Source organism: Anabas testudineus, chromosome 10, assembly GCF_900324465.2.
Source record: "Anabas testudineus chromosome 10, fAnaTes1.2, whole genome shotgun sequence".
Classification (NCBI taxonomy): domain Eukaryota; kingdom Metazoa; phylum Chordata; class Actinopteri; order Anabantiformes; family Anabantidae; genus Anabas; species Anabas testudineus.
In genome coordinates this window covers 22,267,874-22,289,908 of record NC_046619.1, presented here as the reverse complement: position 1 = coordinate 22,289,908, position 22,035 = coordinate 22,267,874, and the positions used below count along the sequence as shown (strand labels likewise).

The 22,035-nt window shown below is 39.4% G+C and overlaps 2 protein-coding genes across 2 annotated transcripts; both read right to left on the bottom strand.

Annotated features, from left to right (window-relative positions):
- Positions 1 to 11: 11 nt before the first annotated feature.
- On the bottom strand, positions 12 to 5,195 carry guca1d (guanylate cyclase activator 1d). The gene is made up of 4 exons (XM_026357579.1): positions 5,001 to 5,195; positions 2,798 to 2,947; positions 2,232 to 2,319; positions 12 to 1,892 (listed from the first exon to the last, which is right to left on the bottom strand). Exons 1-4 carry the CDS (start codon positions 5,193 to 5,195, stop codon positions 1,768 to 1,770), a joined length of 558 nt encoding a protein of 185 aa, XP_026213364.1. The 3' UTR covers positions 12 to 1,767.
- A 3,609-nt stretch (positions 5,196 to 8,804) lies between these two features.
- LOC113160329 (capZ-interacting protein-like) lies at positions 8,805 to 16,740 on the bottom strand. The gene is made up of 7 exons (XM_026357544.1): positions 16,659 to 16,740; positions 11,551 to 11,640; positions 11,254 to 11,322; positions 10,783 to 10,848; positions 10,472 to 10,702; positions 9,876 to 10,313; positions 8,805 to 9,236 (listed from the first exon to the last, which is right to left on the bottom strand). The coding sequence occupies exons 1-7, from the start codon at positions 16,662 to 16,664 to the stop codon at positions 9,207 to 9,209; spliced, it is 930 nt and encodes a 309-aa protein (XP_026213329.1). The 5' UTR covers positions 16,665 to 16,740; the 3' UTR covers positions 8,805 to 9,206.
- Between the last annotated feature and the right edge of the window lie 5,295 nt (positions 16,741 to 22,035).

The window sequence follows — 22,035 nt, the reverse complement described above, 5'->3', positions numbered from 1 at the left end:
ACATCTCCTTCATTAAACCACCTGAAAAATGTTTCTCAGAACTGCTGAGTAAAAACATCACTAATAATAATTTTTAATTAGTGTTGATGTCAGAATTAAAGACTTAAAGACACAATGCTGTTTGAAAAACTTTACTGATAAGGCAACACAACATGGATTAAATTGTTTTACATTTCCACTGTAAAAAATCTCTCTATTGCACAGCAGCTGATGGTGTTGATGCTAACCTGCAGATCAGATCTGACTGGACGACTCCCGGTTTGCAGTTTTAAGGACAAAATTGCTTCTCTTCCTTCTCACACGTCATTAAAAAAAATAAATAAAAAACTTCAAAATAAGAGACCACACGCGCACAAAACGTCTTATAATTCGTTAACGTCAAATAATTTCCTCAAATGTACAAACACACTGAAGCAATTTAAATGATTTACAGGACGTTGGCCTTCATATCGAAACCAAGCTTTCAGACATGTTCAGTAAAACACACAAAGCACCAAAAAACAGTGTTCACACAGTCGGGTCAATGCTTTTAGTTTGGATTGTCTCACACTGGCACCGGGGTGCAGTTTGGTTTCTGTACAATAATCAGCCAAATATCTCCAGAACATAAGTCTGTTGTAATTAAATGATGAGACGAGTTTCCCTCAGTAGCTGGGTTTAATTAAACTGTCTGATGTGGTTCCTCATTAAAACTGAACACTCACAAAGTGTCAGGATTGTTGATTGTACAGAAACCAGAGGGTAAAACCAACATGTTGTGGTGTTGAAGCTGAAAACTACTTCAGTAAAAGTAGTTCTTTCCGTTTTTTCAGTTCTGTTGTTTGGTGGATTCTGTTCCCGTCAGACAGAGCTAATGTTTACTTGGTTTCCAGTCTTTGTGCTGGGATAAGCTAACTAGCTTCATATTTATTATATTACATGAATGTTGTTGACTTGAACAGCTCTCTGACAAAGACAAAGAGTTTCAGTAGAAGTCAGACAGGTTCAGGCTCATCTGGTACTGAACAGGTTCAGGTCCAGTCTTATTTAATTCATTTTCAGACCTGATAAAGCTGAACACCATCTTCACATCAGCATCTTCTTCCAGCTGCTGGTTTGGCCTGTTTGGCTCTGTGCTGGAAACCAGCTGTGTAAAGCAGATTATGTTCTTTTTTTACTGTTTAACCATGTTTTTGTGTTTTGTGATTTGTTTTTCAAGTCTTTCATTCATATTTTCTTCCTCCAGCCTGCATGCGGCTGCGAGTCTTTCCTTTAACCCTGCAAATCTGCTCCTCACGGCTCAGGATGCTCAACTTTTGACGGCATTAAGAGGATCAGGAGCTTCAGAGCAAACACAGATCAGGGCAGGAGTCTGCTCACAAAGATGACTCCAACCTCCAGCTGGTGGGCAGAAATCATTATGGCAGCAGATATTCTCAGGTGTCTGTTCATACCACAATACTGCAAATACTGTATCTTCAAAATCCAAAATGGGTTTTGCCATATGTCATCATGTTGCAGTGGTTTCAGTCACTGTTATTAGACCGCTGCTCTTCATGGAAACATGGTTCTTGTGAACAGGGTGTGATGTTGTGGTAAGGTGGAAGATTGGTCACAGTCCATCAGATTGTTTGATGCTGCTCAGACCAGAAGATGCCAGAAAATGTTAAGGGGGAACACTTGGTCCTTCCTTCTCCATTGGAGAGTGGTGACGGTTGATTTCACTCTTTTAATCGTACTGCGGAAAGGAGGATTTCTGCTTCAGTCTTTGCGTCCAGCTCCACACTCTCATTTTCTTCGACCCTGCACAATGATCTCTAACACTGGCGTCAGGTCCATCAGGTTCTTCAGCATGTCCATGATGTCCTCGTGGTCTTTGGCTCCCTCAATGAACTCCTCCAGAGTCATCTCACCTGAGGGATAAAAAGTATGATGTCAAGTGGCACGAGTTGTTTGATCATTGATTATCGGACTGCGTCTGCCTAGATTTACTAAAGCTCAACGTTCTGCTTTCATGTGGTTGCTAATCTCATCTCCTTCCCAAGTCTTCAAAGGTTCTGATCTGTGACATTTGAGGCCTTTGAATACTGACAGTACCCTGGACACTTTTTCTATGAACTGTAGGTATGTTTGGTGTTTTTCGTCATCCTTGAAAATTCGAGTTAAGTGTTTCCTAAAAGCTAAAGTCCCAAAGATTGTTTATTATTTTCTAAAGAATAAGGTTCAGAGAAACTCAAACTCAGGTTCTTTACCTTCTCCTTTCACATCAATCCTCTCGAATATGATCGTGACGATCTCTTCTGGGTCGATGTCTCTGTTTCGTGTGATGCCCTGAATGGCCTGAAGAAGGAGAATCGAACAGTCAGACTTGAATCACAAGAAACAGCAGAAAAACAAGGATTAAAAATGACTGACGCTGTTTCTACTTGGTGTAAAGATTTAAAAGCTCGTACTCATATTTCAGAATTCTGATTAAGATGAAATAAGAGTCTCATTAGAATAGTTAGATAGTTAGGACAAATAGACAATCTAATAGATAATTGGAGAATGTTGTTTGTTATTCTTTTATAATTTAATCCACATTAAACTCATTGGAATTATCTTTATTAAAAGTGTAAGATTCATATCATTTAAAGTTTTAATTACATTTATAATTTTTTTTCCTAGATTGATAAAATGTCAGAAATAACTGTTTAACCTTTTTAAAAAAATTTTTTATTTATTTTGAAGGACCTTTATTGACAGATGACTTTTGATTCTAAAATTGTACCTTAGTAATTAGACTGTAGTTGATCTTGATATTAAAGACTTTAATTACCGAGAAGATGGTTTCCAGTTCTTCCTTGTCGATTTTTCCGTTGCCGTCCTGGTCAAACAGTTTAAAGTACCACTTTAGTTTCTGGTTGATTTCTCCTTTCAGCATCAGACTGATGGCTGCGATGTACTCCACAAAGTCGATATAACCATCCTGCCGACACAAAGACAGAAAAGTGGAGAATAAAACCATTAGGAGGCTCTTTGGATCTGTTTCTCTAAGGATCAGGATCAGTACTAGCTAAACGTCATGGACAAAGAAAACTTAAGATTAATATGAGTTATTGTAAAATTACTGACTAGAACCCATTGGTAGGATCAGATTTCAAGCTTCATGAAGTTAATGTCTGGTCAGATGTCAAATGATTCTTTGATCAGTAAGTTCTGGATTTGTCCAGATCTAGATTTTCATAAACATTTGACTTGGTCACAGGTCACAATTAGCAATGAAACAGTCACAATGTGCAGACTGGGAATTAAAACCAGTTTTCTACACAGACTTATTGTAGGGGGACAAAAGTAAGTGGACAACTGGCTGCTCAGCTGTGTGTTATTTCCTCATTAGTTCATTTACCTGTAATGAGATAAAAGTCTGGAGTTTGACATTTAAAATATGCATCATGGGGTTTGATCCTGATTGAGATCAGTAATTCCCAGATTAGCCAGATTTACAGCTGAAGTCTTTAACAACCTTCACTAAGTTTACAGACATCTAATAGCAAAATAATCTCTGAACTCTCAGTGCAATAAACCCCAAGATAAAAATCCAACAGAGCCCTGCGGTCGCTGTTAATTCTCTGAAGTTCAGTCTCTGAGCTCTGAGATCGTCCCCACTGAACTTCATCACCACTCACCATGAATCCAGTTAGCTCTGAAGCCACACACAGCAGAGATTGTTGCTCTGCACGCCAATACTGTAAGCCAATTACACGGATAGCCAACAGGAGTTCTGCCTCAGCCGTCACTGCCCTGGTTCACTGCAGTTTAAATGTCTCTGCAGCAGAATTACTGCAACACGATTAATAATTAATATTGTATTATTAACTACTTTAATGTAATTTAATTTAGGATGATAAACTACATATAATCAGAAAACACTATAAACTGTGTCAGATACAACAGATACAAGTGTGATAAAATAAAATAGACAAAATGTGACTTCTAGTTAACCTTCAAAATAAAAGCATTGAATTATAGCAAATAGGTCTTCTCACTACTTTTTGTAAGTGAGTAATCACATGGCTGGGATTTAGGCTTAGGTCACATGATGACAGCTGATCAAACTCTACTCACACATGAAGTTAAAAAGGTTCAAAAAAGTGGATAAGTACTAGGTGCACCCGTGCCTTTGAATCTAAAACTTAATTTTTAGACAATTTAAACTCAGATATTACTACTCTGTTACACCAACTTCCTCTTTGCATAAATTAAACAGCAGCCAACACAGTGGACATGTAGGTGATAAAAATGCTGATTTATTATATTTTGTCCTGTATCTTGCCTCTCAGGCAGCATCCTGGCTGTATGCAGCCTCAAAGGAATATTTACAGACACTAGGGTTCTACCAACATTGTTTTTTGTGTTTAAAGAATTTATGTACCGTTAGTATTCTCTTCAAAACATGCAGGAATTAAGCATCAAACTCACAGAACTCGTTGTAGTTAAGAATCAGGTAAAATAATGCAGATTATTTCATTGACTTTTGTTTGTCGTAACAAATTCATACAACCATTGTGGAAAACATTCTATTTTATAATTTTTATTTCACCTTTCTTAAATCAGGCCTAACAGATTTCTTTGTCCACTTGTTGAAAACACTCACGTCATTATTAAAACATTTGAAAACAGAAATTTGTCGTCCAACCTCTAAACAGGTGGAACTTTGTAAAGGCCAGTGAAGCTGAAACCTTTCGGACACTTTTCTCGTGTAATGATAAAAATATCTAACAAAATCACAGACATAAAGTGGAGATATGCAGCATGTTTAACCAAAGCAGAGCTTGAGAAAGTCATCAGATCCTATACTAAATAAAAATGGTGACACCACACTGCAAAATACAAGTAAAAGCCCTGCTGTCAAAATTCAGAAGCTTTGTAATCGCAGCTTCAAACTGTGGCTCCAATAACTGACTAACTTGTCATATTCAGACAACATATCATTTTCAACTTTTATTTTGAAAATCTGTATATGTTGGTGTGAAACGTACCCCATCCATATCAAAGGTGAAGAAGACCTGGTCGACGTAACTGTTGGCGTTCTCAGTCAGGCCCTTCAGCCCTAAAATGGCCTTCAGTTCGAACAGCGTGATGAGGCCGGACGGAGACTCCCGCATGAACATGTTGTACCAGTGGTGCATGTCCTCTGCCAGGATGTCGTCCAGGTTCGAGCCGTGATTCCCCATGATCCGGCTGCACCAAAGTCAGGAAAAACCAAATGGACGGAAGAAAAGATTGCCCTCACTTTGAGAGGACAAACATTGGAGGACAGCGTTTTCAGAAACCTCTCATGATCTTCCAGTTGTCATATGTCAGATGACAACAATCAAATCTTGTTGAAGAGGACTAACATACTTTTCAGAAAGAATAAAATTTGACAAAAGCAGTAAAAACAGATTAGAAATCCGTAGCGTTGAAGCCAGCAGGCTTCAGCAGCAGGAAGGTCGAGTCAGCCACGTCCAGTCTACAGTGACTCTGCAGGCAGAGAGCAAACCTCAGGGCTCTCTAACCTGCTTAGTTCCTGAAGGAAGACTCAAGGAAGTTCCTAAAATAACTTTCTAATAAGATCAGGCCGCGATGCCGCAGGGTGCTTCTGCCAGAAGATGGGCCAAGAGGCTTTACCTGCTCGGTTCAGGTGAGGGAGCCGGACCAGTGCTGAAAGCATGATGATTATGCAACATGCTCACCTGCTTCAGATGGAGAGATTCCCTGGTGTGATGCCCACACCAGGTCTTTCTGCGTATAGGAGGCCCCTGACTGGCCAGTGTGGTTACTATAATAGGCTGGAAAACTGATCCTCTGACACATCAGACAGAATGCATGGTGGTGGAAGAAGTATTCGCATCTTTAAGTAAAATACCACACTACTGAGAGTAGAAATACTCTTAAATTATAAAGTATTAATATTCAGTAGTAAAAGTACTCTTTAGTACTGTGTAAGGTGTTAGTGGTGTAGGACCACATCTGTTTTTATTCACACTTCAGATCTGAGCAATTTGGAGGAAACAAACAGAAGCAGTAATATGAATGTGTCTTAATCAGACGGACACAAACACCCCCCACATGAATGGTCAGGCTGCATGAATGAAAGAAACAAGCAACTGGCTCCTAAAATATTCAACAATAACCTTAAAAGGTGGTGAAAGAAAATGTGGAGAATTGTTCAGATTACATCAGATTAACTGAAAGTTGACATTTAGTCGACTTTGCATTTAGGTCAAAGTCAAACAGCGTTTTGACCAGTTGAGATTTTTCAGTGATCTTTAACCTGGTGCAGTGCAGCCAGTAAGTCTGTAATCGGTTCAGAGCTGCTGGGAGTGATCCAGTTAAACTATTTAAACTCAGAAAGACAACTGATTACCAACACTGGTAATCTATAGTTTGCTTTTTTTAGGATTTTGGACGAATAAACATCTGTATAGTTTGTGTTTTCAATGTTACACTGATTAAAGTGTTAGAGGTTGGAACAGAGCTGACTGGACATGTAACTAAATAAGACTTCACCTGACACAGATAAGTCCTCTGCTCTAAATAAGATCTGAGTGGTATGAGGGGCACGGCCTGATCTGGGGAAGCTCCACTTTTATTCTGTATCGTTGGTGGATCACTGAACTGATTTCTGGATAAAGAGACACATAAGGACCAAAACGAGCCAAAAGACAATCAGGGAAAACTAAGTGAACCCAAAAACAACCACAGAAGAAACAGTGACCACAGAAACACTACAGATGCAAAATGACAACAAAGGGCCAAAAAACACCAGAATGAGACACAGAATGTCCAGAAATACATCGGTCACCTCAGGATGGATTAGAATAACCATGCTAACAGCAAAACCTAAGTAAGTAAACACTCAGGTGGACATCTAGTTATAAACCAGAGTCATGGACAAAAACACTTATGTCAAACTGGTATCAGATCCGTCCTCTGCATATTCTTTCTTTCAGTGGAACAATGGAAACTTCAGAATCATTAAACCCAGTTTTCCACTGTTGAGTCTAATAAAAGCTCAGTTCTGATTTAACCTGCTGGCAGGACGTGCTGCTCACCGACTTATCTGATTAACCCGCTCCTACAGTACATTGTTTCTCAGTAAAGCTGCTGGCTCTGGTTGTAGGTGTTGAATAATGTAGGGAGACACATCTTTTGTCTGGAGGAGCAGGTTGACAGAGACTGAGCCTCTAACAGCATCTTACCAACTAGACCATGTCTGCTGGTTCCTGTCCATAAATCAATGACTTTAATTTTATCCTTTGGAAATATGTAGAGATTAGTTTATTTCGCTTGTCGGCTCTTTGTGTACCTTTTGTAGCTCTTCATCTCTGTGTGGCTGCTGTGTGTCTCATGGTTTTATCCACACAAAGTATCTGGAGCTCTTGCACAGGATGTTTAGTGATTTCTGTAGGTTACAGTCTTCTGGTTTTATTTAAGTCGAGGACACAGTCTGTGACCTTTAACCTTTTATCAGTATTTATACGTGTTTTCAGATCATTGTGGTACTGATGGCTTCAGCATGATTCTCTCTGTCAGACTCTGAACACACCACTAAACCTCCAGACAGTTTTTGGCACCGAGTCTTCAGTTTTCAGAATGTTCACCTTCATTTGGTGATCTGATTTATTTTGGGCAGCAGTGAGACTAGATGCCACTGTATCAGAGGATCATACAGATTATCCTGAATCAGATTTAACACAGCAAGCAGCAGCCAGGTTTCCTCCTCTCGCTGTGTCCTCCAGATACGTTTTTTCCATTTAGGCGCCCTCAGTAGATTAAGAGATACCGATTTGTGTGGAGACGTGCCAGCTGTGGAAATCCTTCTCATCCAGATCTCACACTGAAACTACAAACTTCTTTCTTCACCAAAGTTGGGACTTGTTCTAAAATGCAGAAACAATGCAAAACATAAAAAGTGTAAAGATTTTACAGAAGAACTTAAACGTATTTTATAAATATGAGCAAATTTTGAGTTTAATGCAGTAACACACTTCAAAAAGCCAGTTTTACAAGGGCATCAGGATTGGGTATAAAAGGAGCATCCACCATAAGTGATGCACCATTCTGGGGAAATGTCCACAGGTAGAAATCACAGTTGAATGTACATGTCCTTTGAGAAACTGCCTTTGTTTTAGTTCACTTAAGATAAAAATTACAAATATTCTGCAAATGTTTTATTTTTATATCTGAAAGGTCTTTTTCTGTACCGAACTGCATTTTAATAATTGCAAATCACAAACAAATGTCTGTAAATATGATTTTCACTTTGTGTTTTGTTTCTGTAGCTGTAAATATGTAAAATATGGTGATAGACATTATACTGCCAGGTACTTATAGTGTGCAGATCATCTTTGACAGTTTGAAGTGAAAGCCAACACTAACCTGGTTACTAAAGTGCATGTAAAAGCACTGAATGAGGAAATGATAAGTTACAGATCAACTGCAGCACAAACTAAAGCATCGGAATAGAACACAGGACAATATTATATCAAATACATTTATTTCAGGTTTTTAAGGCACATTGTGGATCATTACAGAAATTACAGTTTCTTTACCTTTTGAGCCTTTTGTACTAAAACTTAAAACAATAAATGGTAAAGTGAAGGAAAACATTTAAGAGAACAGGAACAATAAGCTGCAGTAAAATATGACTGTTCTACTTTGTTTTCTTTCTCTGTAGCTATGTTTAAGTTCTAACGGGAACCGCTAATTTCACTGATTCATATAGAAGGTAGATCACTGGCTGTATTATTAAGTGTTAATTATTTCATTTTGGTGGATAAATGTTAAACATACAGTGAACAAAACAACACATCACCACTATCATCATCAACTCTGAAGGCAGCAAACACTAAAAAAATAATAACATCACATTATATTCGTACAAAAAGGAACAGCTCCAGTGTTGCAGTGTAAAAAGGGCTTTAAGTCGAGGATTAATTGCTTGCAGGAGTTTTCTTGCCAAGCTGTGATAAAGCCTGACTTCCAGTTAAATTCCTTAATAAAGCTGTGATTCTTTACAAGACAAAACTCCTGAGGTTGTCCATCGTCACGACATGAGCGATAATAAAAGAAGCCGTGGTGACGTCTCCGCAGTGTTCGAACTCCCTCACAGGCCTTTTCCTTCAGGCCTCGCTGCTGCACCGTCTTCCTCCCAACCCCCGGGGCTCCGGCATGGCTGCTCCCAGTAAATTGTTTGACTTTCATCGGTCTGAACTTTCACTCGTTGTCTCCTGTGGGAGAAATAAAACACAGAATATAAATGTCCTGCAGTGATATGCAAACTAGGTTTAGCTGCTCAAATAAAACAAAGGTTAACGAACACATACATTTCATTTACTAGACTCACAAACTGTAAATCCAACACTGCAACACTATTTAAAAAATGCTTGTAGCATAAAACAGTTCACTCACACTACAGGTGAAAGTCACGTCACTGTCGCTCAATGTTAAAACAAACAGTACTTTGATCAATTGCTCAAAAATTAAAAGTTGAAAATTGAAGAAAAACTGGTGCAGAAATCATCCAAATACAAGAAAAGGTTTAAAATGGCTGCTGTAGTGTGACGAGTTGGCTTAATGAGTTAATTTCTTTCCCCCCACTCTCTCAGTATTTAATCTACATTATGTGACTGTTTACTGAAGAAGATGCTCAGAGGAAACCTCAGACAGTAGAAGGTTAATGTGAAGCAGCTGTGCTGAGTTTTAATAATGGTCAAAAAATGTGGAAATGATGACGTCAAACGGCTGTTTTGGTTTCAGTCTGGGATCAGAACAAAAAGTTTCAGTATTTATTTAAATATTGAATATTAAACAGTGTAAATTTAAAATAACAAACTCGTTCTCTCTGCAGGTAAACTAGAGGTAATCACCTTGCTCTCTTCTTCTTTGGTTTCTGTGTTTGTTGCTCCTTCAGTGGAAACTTCATTCTGTTTTTCTCCAGACTTCTCCTCCTCCTCCTGTTTTCCTCCTGATGAAGATCCCTCCTCTTCTCCTCTTGTGGGTCCATTCTCTCCCTCCTCCTTCTTCCCCTCTTCTTCTTTGGGCTCCATCTCTGACTTCTCTTCATTTTTCTCGGGACATGTTGAAGTCTCTGTTTTCTCCTCCACATCCTCTGTTTTACCTTCCTTCTCCAGAACTTCTGCTCCTCCCTCCTTCACGCCTCCTCCTCCTCCTCCTCCTCCTTCTCCTCCTTCTCCTGTTGTTGGTGAGTCTGCTACATCATTCACAACACCAACCTCGTCTCCACTGCTGGACTTCCTATGGCGGCGGGATGGAGGCCGTCGCCGGAGGGAGTGACGAACTCGACCCTGTCGACCAATCAGAGCCGAGAGAGTCAAGTGAGATTAGAGATGAATAGATAATAGTTACATTCAGAATTCACTCCTGTTATTTTCTAAATAGTCTGTTTTGTGTTGCTCTCTTGTTCTGGTTTCGCCTTTTATTTTTTTATATCTCAGACTCTGACCTTGTTGACGCTCGACAGGATGGACCCCTCTCTGAGGGGGTCTTCAAATGAGACTGGGCCTTCTTCTTCTGTTACTGGAGAGGCAGTTACTGGGCTGGTGGGGGCCGCCGTGGACAAGGTGTTTAGTGGGGTGGAGCTGGGAGAGAGTGGGCTGAAGTTGGGAGGCAGCAGCTTGAAGCCGGGGCTTTTTGGAGACGGCAGCATAGCCGTGGGAGAGAGGGCGAGGTTGGCCTAAAGAAAGACAGAGATCAGGTCAGAGCACAGCTCTCCCTCCACACCAGCAGAGGGCAGCAGAAACCACCTGGACTCACCTGGAGCTTCTCGATCAGACCAGAGTTCCTCTTGGCTTTAGGTTGAGGAGAGGTGACACTTGGAGGCTGCTGACAAACCCACACACACAGTAATTAAAGATAATTAAACTTATTTTGTAGAAGATCTTCCCTCGTACTAATGTTTAGTTTCAGGTGGGAACTACACGATACTAGTTTGTAAACTTGACTGAGTGATTTGAGGAGTCGCTTCATAAATAATATTTGCAGTAGAACCATCACTGACTGAGCTGGAGCTGATTTAATCACTGGAGTAAATAAGGCACCAAGTATTTGTTCTACTAATTAAAACACTGTTTGTTGCAGGGAGTGTTTAAATATTGTGGCTGTTATGTAAAGTTTAAACCTTTGATTAAATTTTAGACTTGATTATATTGATTATTATAATTCTATATTAATAATTTAAATTCTGTTTCTGCAACACAGCCCGATGTTTCCTTGTTGCTCTCTCACCTCCTGCTCGTCTCCTTGTGGTTTAGCAATGTGTAAAGAGCGAGGAGGTCGTCGTCTGACCGGCTTATCCTGGTAAACAAACACAATTGTAGTGTTAAATCTGGACTACTGCAGTTTTACTCAGAGCAGATCACTAACTTCATATGTGCACAGTGTCAGTTCTTTTAGTTTTTACAACATGTGTAAGTAGAGTTACAACTAAAGCATCTTTTCATCATATTATTTTGAGAATAATACAAATCTAGTATCTGTATCTGCTACTTCAACTTTGTTTATGTTCAACAACATTAAAATCACCGCTTCGTTCCCAGCAGCATTGTGTTGAGCAGCCGAGCTTTTGAATCTTCCTGCAAGTTCAGCCACAGAGCGTCGGCATGGAGCCTCGTCCTGAGGGAAGGAAAAGACCAACAACTCTGAAGTCAGTGTTTGTGCTGCGAAGGTAAATGTGAACGAACATCACTGAAGCCTGCAGCATCTCTGCAGATGAACTGAAATAAGCTGTGACTACTATGACTGCTGCTGCTTATACTGCAAGAAATACATCTAAAGCCTTTACTACTACTGTTTATCTTACTACTACTGAGTGACACTGACACTAATATACTATACCAAAAACCCCAAAGACACTCAGAGACACAAAATAAGTAACTCAGACAAAGCAAACAAAATGGTGCAAAATGGCCACCAAAGATGTAAACCAATGTAACATGTCTGTGTTGTCAGATCATGATTGTTCCACCCTGTCTCCTAGAAGTTACGTTTAGTTGCAAATAAATTCCAAATGTAATAATGTTTTTGTAGAGAACATTAAATTGTTGGTACCCTTCTGTTAAAGAAATAAAAAGTCACTGAAACAACTTGAAACTAACAAAAGTTATAATAATAAAAATTAACTAATGAAAATCAGACAAAGCGTTTAAGATGTGGTTCAACAGACGTTTTTAAAAAAAACAAACTGATGAAAATGGACAAAAATGATGGTAACCTCAACTTAATATTTTATACACAACCTTTTGAGGTGATCACTCCAATCAAACGATTTAAGCACCTGTCAACAGGTGTTTCACAACTCGTGAGCAAAACTGCTCCAGTTGTCTCCGGTTTGAAGGGTGCCTTCTCCAGACGGCATGTTTCAGCTCTTTCCACTAAAGCAGCCCCAGAACATAACTGAACCTCCTCTGTGTTTTACAGTAGGTACAGTCTACTTTTCTTTGTACCATGCCTACAGTCCCATGGACCTTAAACCTGTGAGTAATGTGTGCAGCTGTAGTCACAGGAACATTAAGCTGCTTGGAGATGGTCTTACAGTCTTTACCTTTAACAGGTTTGTCTATCATTATCTTTCTAATCTCCTGAGACAACTCTCTCTTTAGTTATGTGTGGTACATGTTCAGTGTGGTACACTCCATGATACCAAACAGCACAGTGACCACGTTTCACTCTTTAAATAGTCAGACTGACTGATTCCAAGTGTGAAGAAACCTGTGAAGCTAATTACAGGACACAGGTTAGTTTAACATGGTCGAATTATTTAACATGTTTGCTAGGGTACCATCATTTTTGTCCAGGCCAGTTTCATTAGTTTGTTTTTTAAGGAACTTCTGTTGAACCACAACTCAAAAGCAATCTCTGATTTTTAGTAAATTGTTATTTATTTTTTTTTTTTTACAGTTTCAAATTATTTCAGTGGCCTTTGTGGGTTTTTCTTTTCTTTCTTTAACAGAGGGAAACCAACAATTTTGTCCACAGCTGGGTTTAGGCAACAAACAACCTTAAGGTAAGAGAAAGAATGTGATGATCAAATACAGTTTGTCACTGAACAGAACCAGGACTTTAAACTGAAGCTCAACACATTTTTGACATTACTAAACCAACTTGTGGGCGTTGGCTTTTGTTGCTGAGGACAATAATAAATCCTGATGAAACCACATTCTGAAACTGTTTCTTATTTAGTTACAGGTCGAAGTTCTAACTTATACTCTAACAGAGGGTCACATCTCTGCTGTTTTAGCTGTACTGCTATTTCTACTGCAGTACTGCAGTTGGTACCTCCCTGTGCTGCAGGTTACTTCCTGTCTGTGGCAGCTCTGTGACCATGTTAGGAGATGTGAGTGTTGTCATCGGGCAGGCAGCTGCTCATTAGAGACGTGCTGCACACGTTTGTGACATGTTTAATCCGAATATATCAGCAGAAAATAAAAGAGAATGAGTTTGTTTTCAGTAGAACTTTTTGAGCATCTGTTTTTCTCTCTGAAGTAGAACTCGCAGTGGTAAATGTCATGTTTTCACCGTTAAACCACATGATGATGTGAAAGGTTACTGAAGTACAGTGAAGTACTCTATAGTGCTATACTGGAGTACTTGTTAAATCCTGTGATATCAATTAGGACACTCGCAGTACAACACTACTACTGTGATCACTACTTCTAATACTATTTGTACTGCTACTACTACTATTACTGCACTATAATGAATGTATGTTTTTGCTTATTCGAAATGTTTTTATTGTGAAGAACTTAAAGTTGTACTTCTACTACTACTACTACTAATAGTACTACCACCACTGTGCCTTCATGATGAGGTTGTCCGGTTCATTGTCAAAACAGTTAGTAGCTGTAGTTATTTTTATTACTACTACGTCTACTACTACTACGTCTACTACTACTACTACTACTGCTGCTGCTACTCCTACAGCAACTGTTACTCCTACTACTCCCAGTACAGTACTTCTACTAATGCTACTGTTTATACTACTGCTACTACACTTGGTACTTTTACTGCCACGGTCACCACCACTGCTAATAGTGCTCACTTGTTTCCGTGTTTACTTCATCTGTGTCCAGCTTTAACATTACTACAGCTACTGTGATATGTTATTACTGGTACTGCTACTATTTCTACTGTTTCAGCTAGTATATCCAGTTTTATCTATCACTATCACTCCACTTGCTGCAGCAGTTACTCAACTACTTAAAATTCCACATGGCCACTGAGATGCAACCTTTACCACCACTACTGCTCTACCTTTACAATCAGTGCTATAAGTTCCACTATTTCTAGCACTAATGTTACTACTACTATTGCACTAATTCTACTACTGTTATTAATATTATGCTGCTGTTTCTTCTGCTATTGTACTTGTACTTCTTCTGCTACAACTACTATTGCTTCTACTGATACCGCTAGTGCAGCCTTCTACTGTTACTGCAATACTAGTACTCAAGATGCTGCTGCTACGTCTACTAGTGCTACCATTGTTGAGCATGTGATCAATATCGTCTTCTCTGATTGGACAATTGTTTTCAACTAGTCTGCTACTACTACTAGTACTAGTAAACAAGAACTACCATCTGTCCTTTTCATTACATTTCTGGGTGGACTCGATCCCTCACTGGCTTCCCACCAGTAAAAACCTAACTCAGAGCAGAAAATATCAGCCCAGAACTACAGTATCGACCCAGAACCACATCAGTCCAAACACCGCAAACACGCGGGGACAGTACAAGTCTATTAAAGGATCAGACACACACACACACACACACTCAGCTGTTGACGTGGGGCTGATCCACGTACATTTCAGCTGAAGGTCTCACATTGCTGACATTCAACAGATAATGAAATGACATCGTCTGGAGAACACACACACACACACACATTCATTCTTTCCACAGTTCAGTCCACGTATCAACTGAAAGCAGAAAGAGATGAAACAACAACCGTTAAACCACTTCCTCTTTGGGAGTGTTGTTTTTCTGACACTTGCTGCTCTTCTTAGTGTTTTAAAGCTAAATTACCAAATTTTAAAAACATATTTCGACAGTTTTAGTTCCCATAGTTGCAGAATTTCTTCAGATCAGTTTCTATGGTTTTAATTTGACATTAACACTATTATTATCTTTATTTCCTTCAACAACTACAACTCCCATGAGGTTTTGAGTTTGTAATAATGACACTCATGACGAAGCACTCTCCCTCCCATTTGCAGGTAAACCTCTGTTCTCAACTTAGGTCCATTTACGAGTGTACACATTTACACAGCACTATTCAGGACCAGGTTATTGCATTGAGTCCCCTGACAGTGTTACCTGAGCACAGCTCCTGTGATGGAGACATCATGTTGTCCCAGAAGACAGTGTTGATCTCAGTTTTTCTCATGTTTAAAGTTCTGGTTCTTGGCAACAATTCATTGAAAATAATGATCAAATAAACCATTAATAAAGAAGATCAATACACAGCTGCTGTTGGCCACTGTAACAGGTTCTGGAACTGTCGAGGACTGAACCCCACCTTTCCTACACCGGACCAAACCCTTAGACTGGTCATGTTGCACTTCTTTGAAGTTGTTTTGTGTCTTGTGGCAGCTCTGAGTCTCTTTGAGCACTGAAGCATTTTAGAGCTTTGAGTCTTTGTCCCTAGTTTGAGTCTCCTTGTTGTCATTTTGCATCTTTGCAAGAATTAAATGGACAGAAACTCAAATACTGAAGTGAAGTTAAGGAGTGTGTCTGAGGAGTACATCTCCACCTCCTGTTATTTCCATTTGCTTGTTTTATGTATGCTTCCAGAAATCTGTTCACCTTTTTGTTAAACGGTACGATTTACTTTCTGAGAGAAAGCCTTAGCATGTATTGAGGTTATATCAGCCTAAATAATGTGTATTTACCTGTAATAATACTGACATTACATGTTTTCCTCATGACATAGTTGTGTGGAGCTATCGCCTCACTGCTGATGTTAATGACTGTGCCGTCAGTGACCTGCAGTAACCTCCAGGTCAGTGAACACGCTCACATCATACATAAAGCTCTGCTGCAATATACTTCTACTAAAAGACTAAATGAATTACAGGAGAAAACCACTGCAAAAACGTGGTTTTACACTTGAGGAAAACTTACACGTCATGTTACACGTGGAATCGTTTGCATTTTATCTGTGGATGTCTGGCGTGTTTGTCAAAGCGAGATATGTAGCCTGATCCAAAAATATGTGGTGAGTTTAAGTGCTGTTGGAAAGCTCCGACATCTAGCTTTAATAAAGCGACATAATAAATAACAATAATAATAATAATAATATAGTAGTACTAAATTGGTTGCTTCATCTACACACTGACTGTGAGGTGTGTCTTAGTGAGTGGAACAAAATGACTCTGAATCAGATAATATCATATGTCTTAGTATTTATGAAGTAAAACTAAACTGTAATTTCCGCTGCTGAAAACCCATTAGGGTACTAAACATTAATGAACAAATGCTGCTGTAATAAAAAGAACTAAACCCTGATGTAAAGTTTTGGTTTTATCTGTGTAATCCACCACTACTCACAGTTTGCTCCTCTAAACTCCAGGTTTTATCAAATCAAACAAAAACCTACAAACAACGAGCTGCAGTAGAGAAATGTAGAAGTTTTACCTCCATCCTGCTCGTCGTCTCTCTGCGACCTCGTTTATGTCAAGTATGTGTGAGAGAGACTCCGAGCAGGCCTGCAGGTTAAATATAGAACCAGAGTCACTACTGACACATGGTGAGAGAGACAAACATAAAGAGAGAGAGGGCAGCTCATGTTCTATCACATGCTGATCATTTCTCTGTTTGACTGCTGCTCGTTCTGCAGCTTCGTGTCATTTCATTAAAGCTGAGAGCAGTTTAATTCATGTTCACAGGACCAAAGCAGGTTATTTCTACAGCACGTTTCAAACACTATCACAAAGACAAGCGTCTTAAATAACAGGCAGAGAAAGCCTGGTCCTTGAGGTGGAGCTGCATCTTTGTGTGTCCTGCTACTAATCACACAAACTCATCACTGTCATAAGAACGTTGTTGTTTCATTTTCTCTCATTTCCTGTTATTTTTATTTCAGTTAGAGACTCAACAGAATAGTTTATTACTGCCGGACATTTAGATCAGTGACTCTTCTCTTGTTTCTTGATTTTCATTGTATTTACACACTTTAATTCTCGCTCTACCACAATGCAGCAGCACAACAATCCAGCTTTAAATAAAATCTCTAACTCGGCTCTCACTCGGCAGCTTGGCTGTTTCTGTTATTTTGTCCACCGCCTGGGTGTGAGGTGATCTTACATGTTGTGTATTTTGTTTTTCAGATGTGTTGGTTCAGATGAAGAGGAACCTGTGGTTTGCAGGATGTCTCCTGCTCTCTGGAGGGAAGTTGACCCACACGAGCAGAGAGCAGAAATTTTCTTGTTTCATTTCTCCTTTCTCTGTTTCTTCACTTCTGCCTCGGAAGAGTTTTCACCAACTTCAAACTGATTTCATAAGAGGGGCATCTGGCACTAACATACACGGAGGACTTTAAATGGAACAGTTTTTAAAACAAAATACGTTTTAAGGTCCAATGATTCAAATATTAAAATCAGCTTCTACTATCAGATGTACCTGCTTATCTTCTGACCAATCAGTGCGGGGTGGTTTTGTTCTCTGTGTACAGGACGTGGTTGGAGAGGAGGAGCGAAGCCAGCAGGAGGAAAACACTGCGTGATGAACAGGAACCTTATAAGGTGAAATGAACGCCACCTGAAAAGCTGTTACACAACATCAAAACTTCTGTAGTAACACCAGTTAAAATAAAACGGATTTCTTTTAGAAAAACGTGACGTTTTAAGACGTTTCTGTCTTTTTAGCAGACCCGAGTTGTAAAGGTGATCACTTTAGATGTTACCTGGCAAACACGTTTCACTTCAGACTTTCTGACTTGTGTAGAATATTAAAAACTGTTAATCAACAGATCATCACACTGATGCTAAAACTCTGCTGTGGTCAACAAAACCCGAGGGCAGGAAACTTGTGATGTTCTGTGACAGGAATAACAAAGACACCTCTGATCCGTTCAGCTGCACTACATTTGTTGAAGGCCACAGAACGACTTGTTGGATGAAACACAAGTCTAAGACTGGATTCATTGACCTGATTTGGGACTTTAGTCTACTTGTTAGTCTTGAACAGGGTCGGTGGATCTGTGTTTACTTCAGATTTGACTGAAGATTTTATGGTGGCGTCTCTTTTTTCTTTGGGACTTGACTCTGACCATCTGGGTTCAGGTTTGGATTGGGGATTTGAAGGTCATATCTGGATATTGACTTTGAATTTCGGACTCTTTTGGACTTTTCCTGACTCAGGACTATTGATCTTAACTCAAATTGTGTAAATCTCGTTGATCTTGACTTGGGAGTTAGTCAGTGAGGTAGTTGAACCTATTTATTCTGGAAATCTATTTAGATCAAATTGATTTCTTGTCTTCACTTGGGACTTGAGTCTGAGTTGGTCTTTGACTTAACTTGTAATATGGGAATGAGAGAATTCCTAACCAGGACTTTGTAAGAAGCTGTTTTCATACACTTGACAGAAAACATCTGTAGTTTCTTTATTTGGGGGAAATAATTATTGTAATTTGTACAAATAATAACTTTCATATAAATTTCTCCTGAACTGCTTCTGTAACTCCTGGATTTATTTTACATTCACTTGTGTGCAGAACCACTGAAACACTTCATGGTCATAGACCTTCACTTCTCTCCAACCAGCTCTGTGCTGCCACCTGGTGGTTAAACATCTGCCTCCTTCTGACAGATTTCCAGAGCAACTGAGAGGTCAGTGAACGCACCACAGAGTCAACAGTGAGGCTGAGTTCTGGCTGAAGTGGAGGGTCAATTATTTCTGTCAATATTAACATTGATCAGATGGAGCCTAGAGTTCAGACAGTTTGAACTGAACCTTTTAGTTTGAAAAGAAAATCATCAGCAAACTAAAGATGTTCAAAGACTGAGATAAATAGATCAAAGAGTAAAACAGAGTCGAGATATTTTATGTATATATTATATAGAGACGTTTCCAGCAGCTGGACGATGTCGTCTGGGAGTGCTGAAACATCCACATTAGACTTCCTTAGAAAGAAAGAGGAACTAATTATTTACTACTTTTCTACTAAGAAGTGCTTAAATGAAGAGACGTTAGTTTACAGCAGTTCCCAACACTTTATTACTGATCTCAGATTAAATAAAATAAAAAAGAATCGGTCCTGGAAGTTTTACCAACCTCTTGTTTTTCTAATCTGTGTGAAGAAGGCGACAATGTTTAGTTGATTTTGTATCATGTTACAGGATTTCTGGGTAATGAAGTCCACAGCCAGCAGCTGGTTTCTTTAAATAAACACACCGACGTTCATCCTTGTCCAGAGTAAATAAAGGTAACTAGGATTTTACTTCCTGCTGAACATCCTGCCTCAGACAAAACACACATCAGCTGATTTATTTCTGCGTGTGTCTGTGAGTTCAAATGTGCAGACACATTCTGACTTTTCTCTTGTTCAGTCTTATTTTTCCTCTACAGGTGAAAATCAAACAGTGAAAACAACTTAAAGAAAATGACCCAGGCTCTGTTTTGATGATGGTGATGATGTTTGTTTTGTACCGCTTTTGAATTATTTTCTCTATTACATTAATTCTAAACATCCTGACCTCTCTCTGCGCTGCGTCTGTTCACACTTTACACTTTCTAATCAGTTTATTTATTTTAAATGAATAGTGTGGACCTGCTGCAGCTTTCAGTCATGACTCAGGATGTCTCATATCAGACCGACAGATATAATAAACACAGATAAAAACTTGCACGCACGCTGAACAGTTGGTGTTTGTTGAAGAGATGGTATCTGTGAGAGATGTGAAGCGATGACAGTAAACGGTGTGTGGATCCCTGCTGAGCTGCTAACGCTAACAGCTGCAGACATCAGGTTAAATTAGTGAGCAGACTTTCACTGTCTGTCCTGTCTCTGCTCAAACTCATCAGTAAAGAGGATGTTACTGTATTTTTATTATTAGTCAACAGTTTTGTACATATGGGTCTAACTACGTAAAGATTTGATGTGTTCTAGTCAGTAACATGGATTTTATAGTTTGGTGCATGTTGTTTGTTGGGATGTTGGTGCCCAGTGTGAGTCTGGTTGAATCTGGTTAAAAGCCTTATTGATAAGACACTGATTTTACTGTGTTAGTATCTAAAAGTGGTCTGAAGAGGCCGGCCTCATGGTATTCTGAGGAAACGATAGTGTTTCTCACTTGTGGAGAGAAGTGCTGACTTCGCGCCACAAGTGAGTGAAGCACTAAAAACCTGAGTTTCAGTGCAGACGTCATTATTTCTGTATCTGTAATGTTTTTACATCCTCAACACAAAATCTACAAGTTCTTCAGACTCAACAAGCGAAGCAAAGTTAGACAGAAACCTGTTGTCTAGACATAAGCAGCCCTTTAAAAACAGTTTAAATAAGATTAACTTCAGATTGTTTTTATTAGAAATGATTTAGTCGTGAGTGCTGCTGTCTCACAAAAAGGTTGTCGGTTTGATTCCACCATGGTTAAGATGCACCATCATTAAAACAGAGCCAAAACTCATGTAATAAAATCAGAAAACACCCTCTGATATATACATATGAAACAAAAGCAGCATTTACAGACGACGATCTAACAAACAGACAAACTGTAACTGGATTCATCGTCAGTCTTTTACTGCTGTGATGATGATTTGATCCCGTCCTTTATAATGTATAACGTTCACTGTTCATATTAAGTTACTATAAGACAACTGGTCCCAGTTTGTTACTGAATAGTTCACTTCAGGATATGTCGTTAGTTTGAGGAGACAAAGAGCACTCATCACACGTTCGTGTCATTTGGGACAGATTTGGGAACGATTCTTTTTATCTCAGTAACAGTGATTGACCGGCGACTGTGTCTTTGTTTTTCAGGCTGCCGACTTTCGTTTATCGTCGATCGGGACTATTTCAGTTAAAAGGGACCTTTCACAATTGTTGTCTTTAAATGTTATTTAATGGTAATGTCTGAATTTCCAAATCAGAAACTGGTGACCATCTCTGTTCTGACGTCCAGGACACACCTTCGTGGTCTTTACGTCATCAGTATTCTCCACTGTTCCTACATCGGATCACGCTGGTCTGTGTCCCGACCATTTCTGTAACTTTCTGAAAGTGACACTTTGACATTCATTTCCACTTTGACCTTTTCTCTTTCAGAGATTTTCATGACTATCTCTTTCACAGCCGCTTTCCACTGTTTTATCACGCCACCTTCGAGTCTGGCTGTTGAAATCTGTACTAAATACTTTTGAGTTCTGGTGCGATCAGGAAACGCGCTGTACGGCCTAGTTCTGTCTAACCTGGACTGCATGAGGAATAAAATCATGAAACATCTTTTCCACTTGTTGTCGTCGCTGTTCGTAAACTAGTGAGTAACTTAGTCATCAGCAAAACGTCACTGATGTTCTCCTCAACAGACTTTTATCCACAGCAGGTAAAACCTCACTAAGATCCACCAGTGCGTCATTTTCATACAGTACAGAACATGTTCTACCTTCAACCACTCTTGTTATTTGCATTACTCTTCTGTCACACAAAGGCTTATAATGTGTTTTGCTCCTGCATGAGGGTGAACTGCATCACTCTCAGTGGGTCTTTACCTCTAAGCTGCCATCAGATCAAAATCTGCCTGGTGAAATTTAGCCTTGTGTGGCCAAGAACTGGGGGAACAGCGTGTTGTAAACATAACTTGTAAACAGCATTATTTCCTAACGGACAGGTACAGGGAACCCGTCCCTGAAATTGTCTGGAAGTTGGAGAGCAGTGTGAGTTCAACCAGACTTAACTTTGGAGGAAGTCAATTCACCCGTTCCATAAATGGGAAACAATTTTTAGAGCTGAGCGCGATCACTGATCCACTTCCTGCTGCTTTTCTTTGGCTTGAACTCGAGAGGTGAAGCTGCC

Bases quoted from the DNA above. Each gene is read 5' to 3' on its own strand.
- LOC113160329 (XM_026357544.1), bottom strand. The intron at 10,314-10,471 runs GTCAGAGTCTGA...ATTGGTCGACAG, and splicing joins TCCTGTCGAGCGTCAACAAG to GGTCGAGTTCGTCACTCCCT. The intron at 9,237-9,875 runs GTGATTACCTCT...TTTCTCCCACAG, and splicing joins CCAAAGAAGAAGAGAGCAAG to GAGACAACGAGTGAAAGTTC.
- guca1d (XM_026357579.1), bottom strand. From the start codon at position 5,195: ATGGGGAATCACGGCTCGAACCTGGACGACATCCTGGCAGAGGACATG. The intron at 2,948-5,000 runs GTACGTTTCACA...TTGTGTCGGCAG, and splicing joins TCACCTTTGATATGGATGGG to GATGGTTATATCGACTTTGT. The intron at 1,893-2,231 runs GTAAAGAACCTG...TTTATCCCTCAG, and splicing joins GATTGATGTGAAAGGAGAAG to GTGAGATGACTCTGGAGGAG.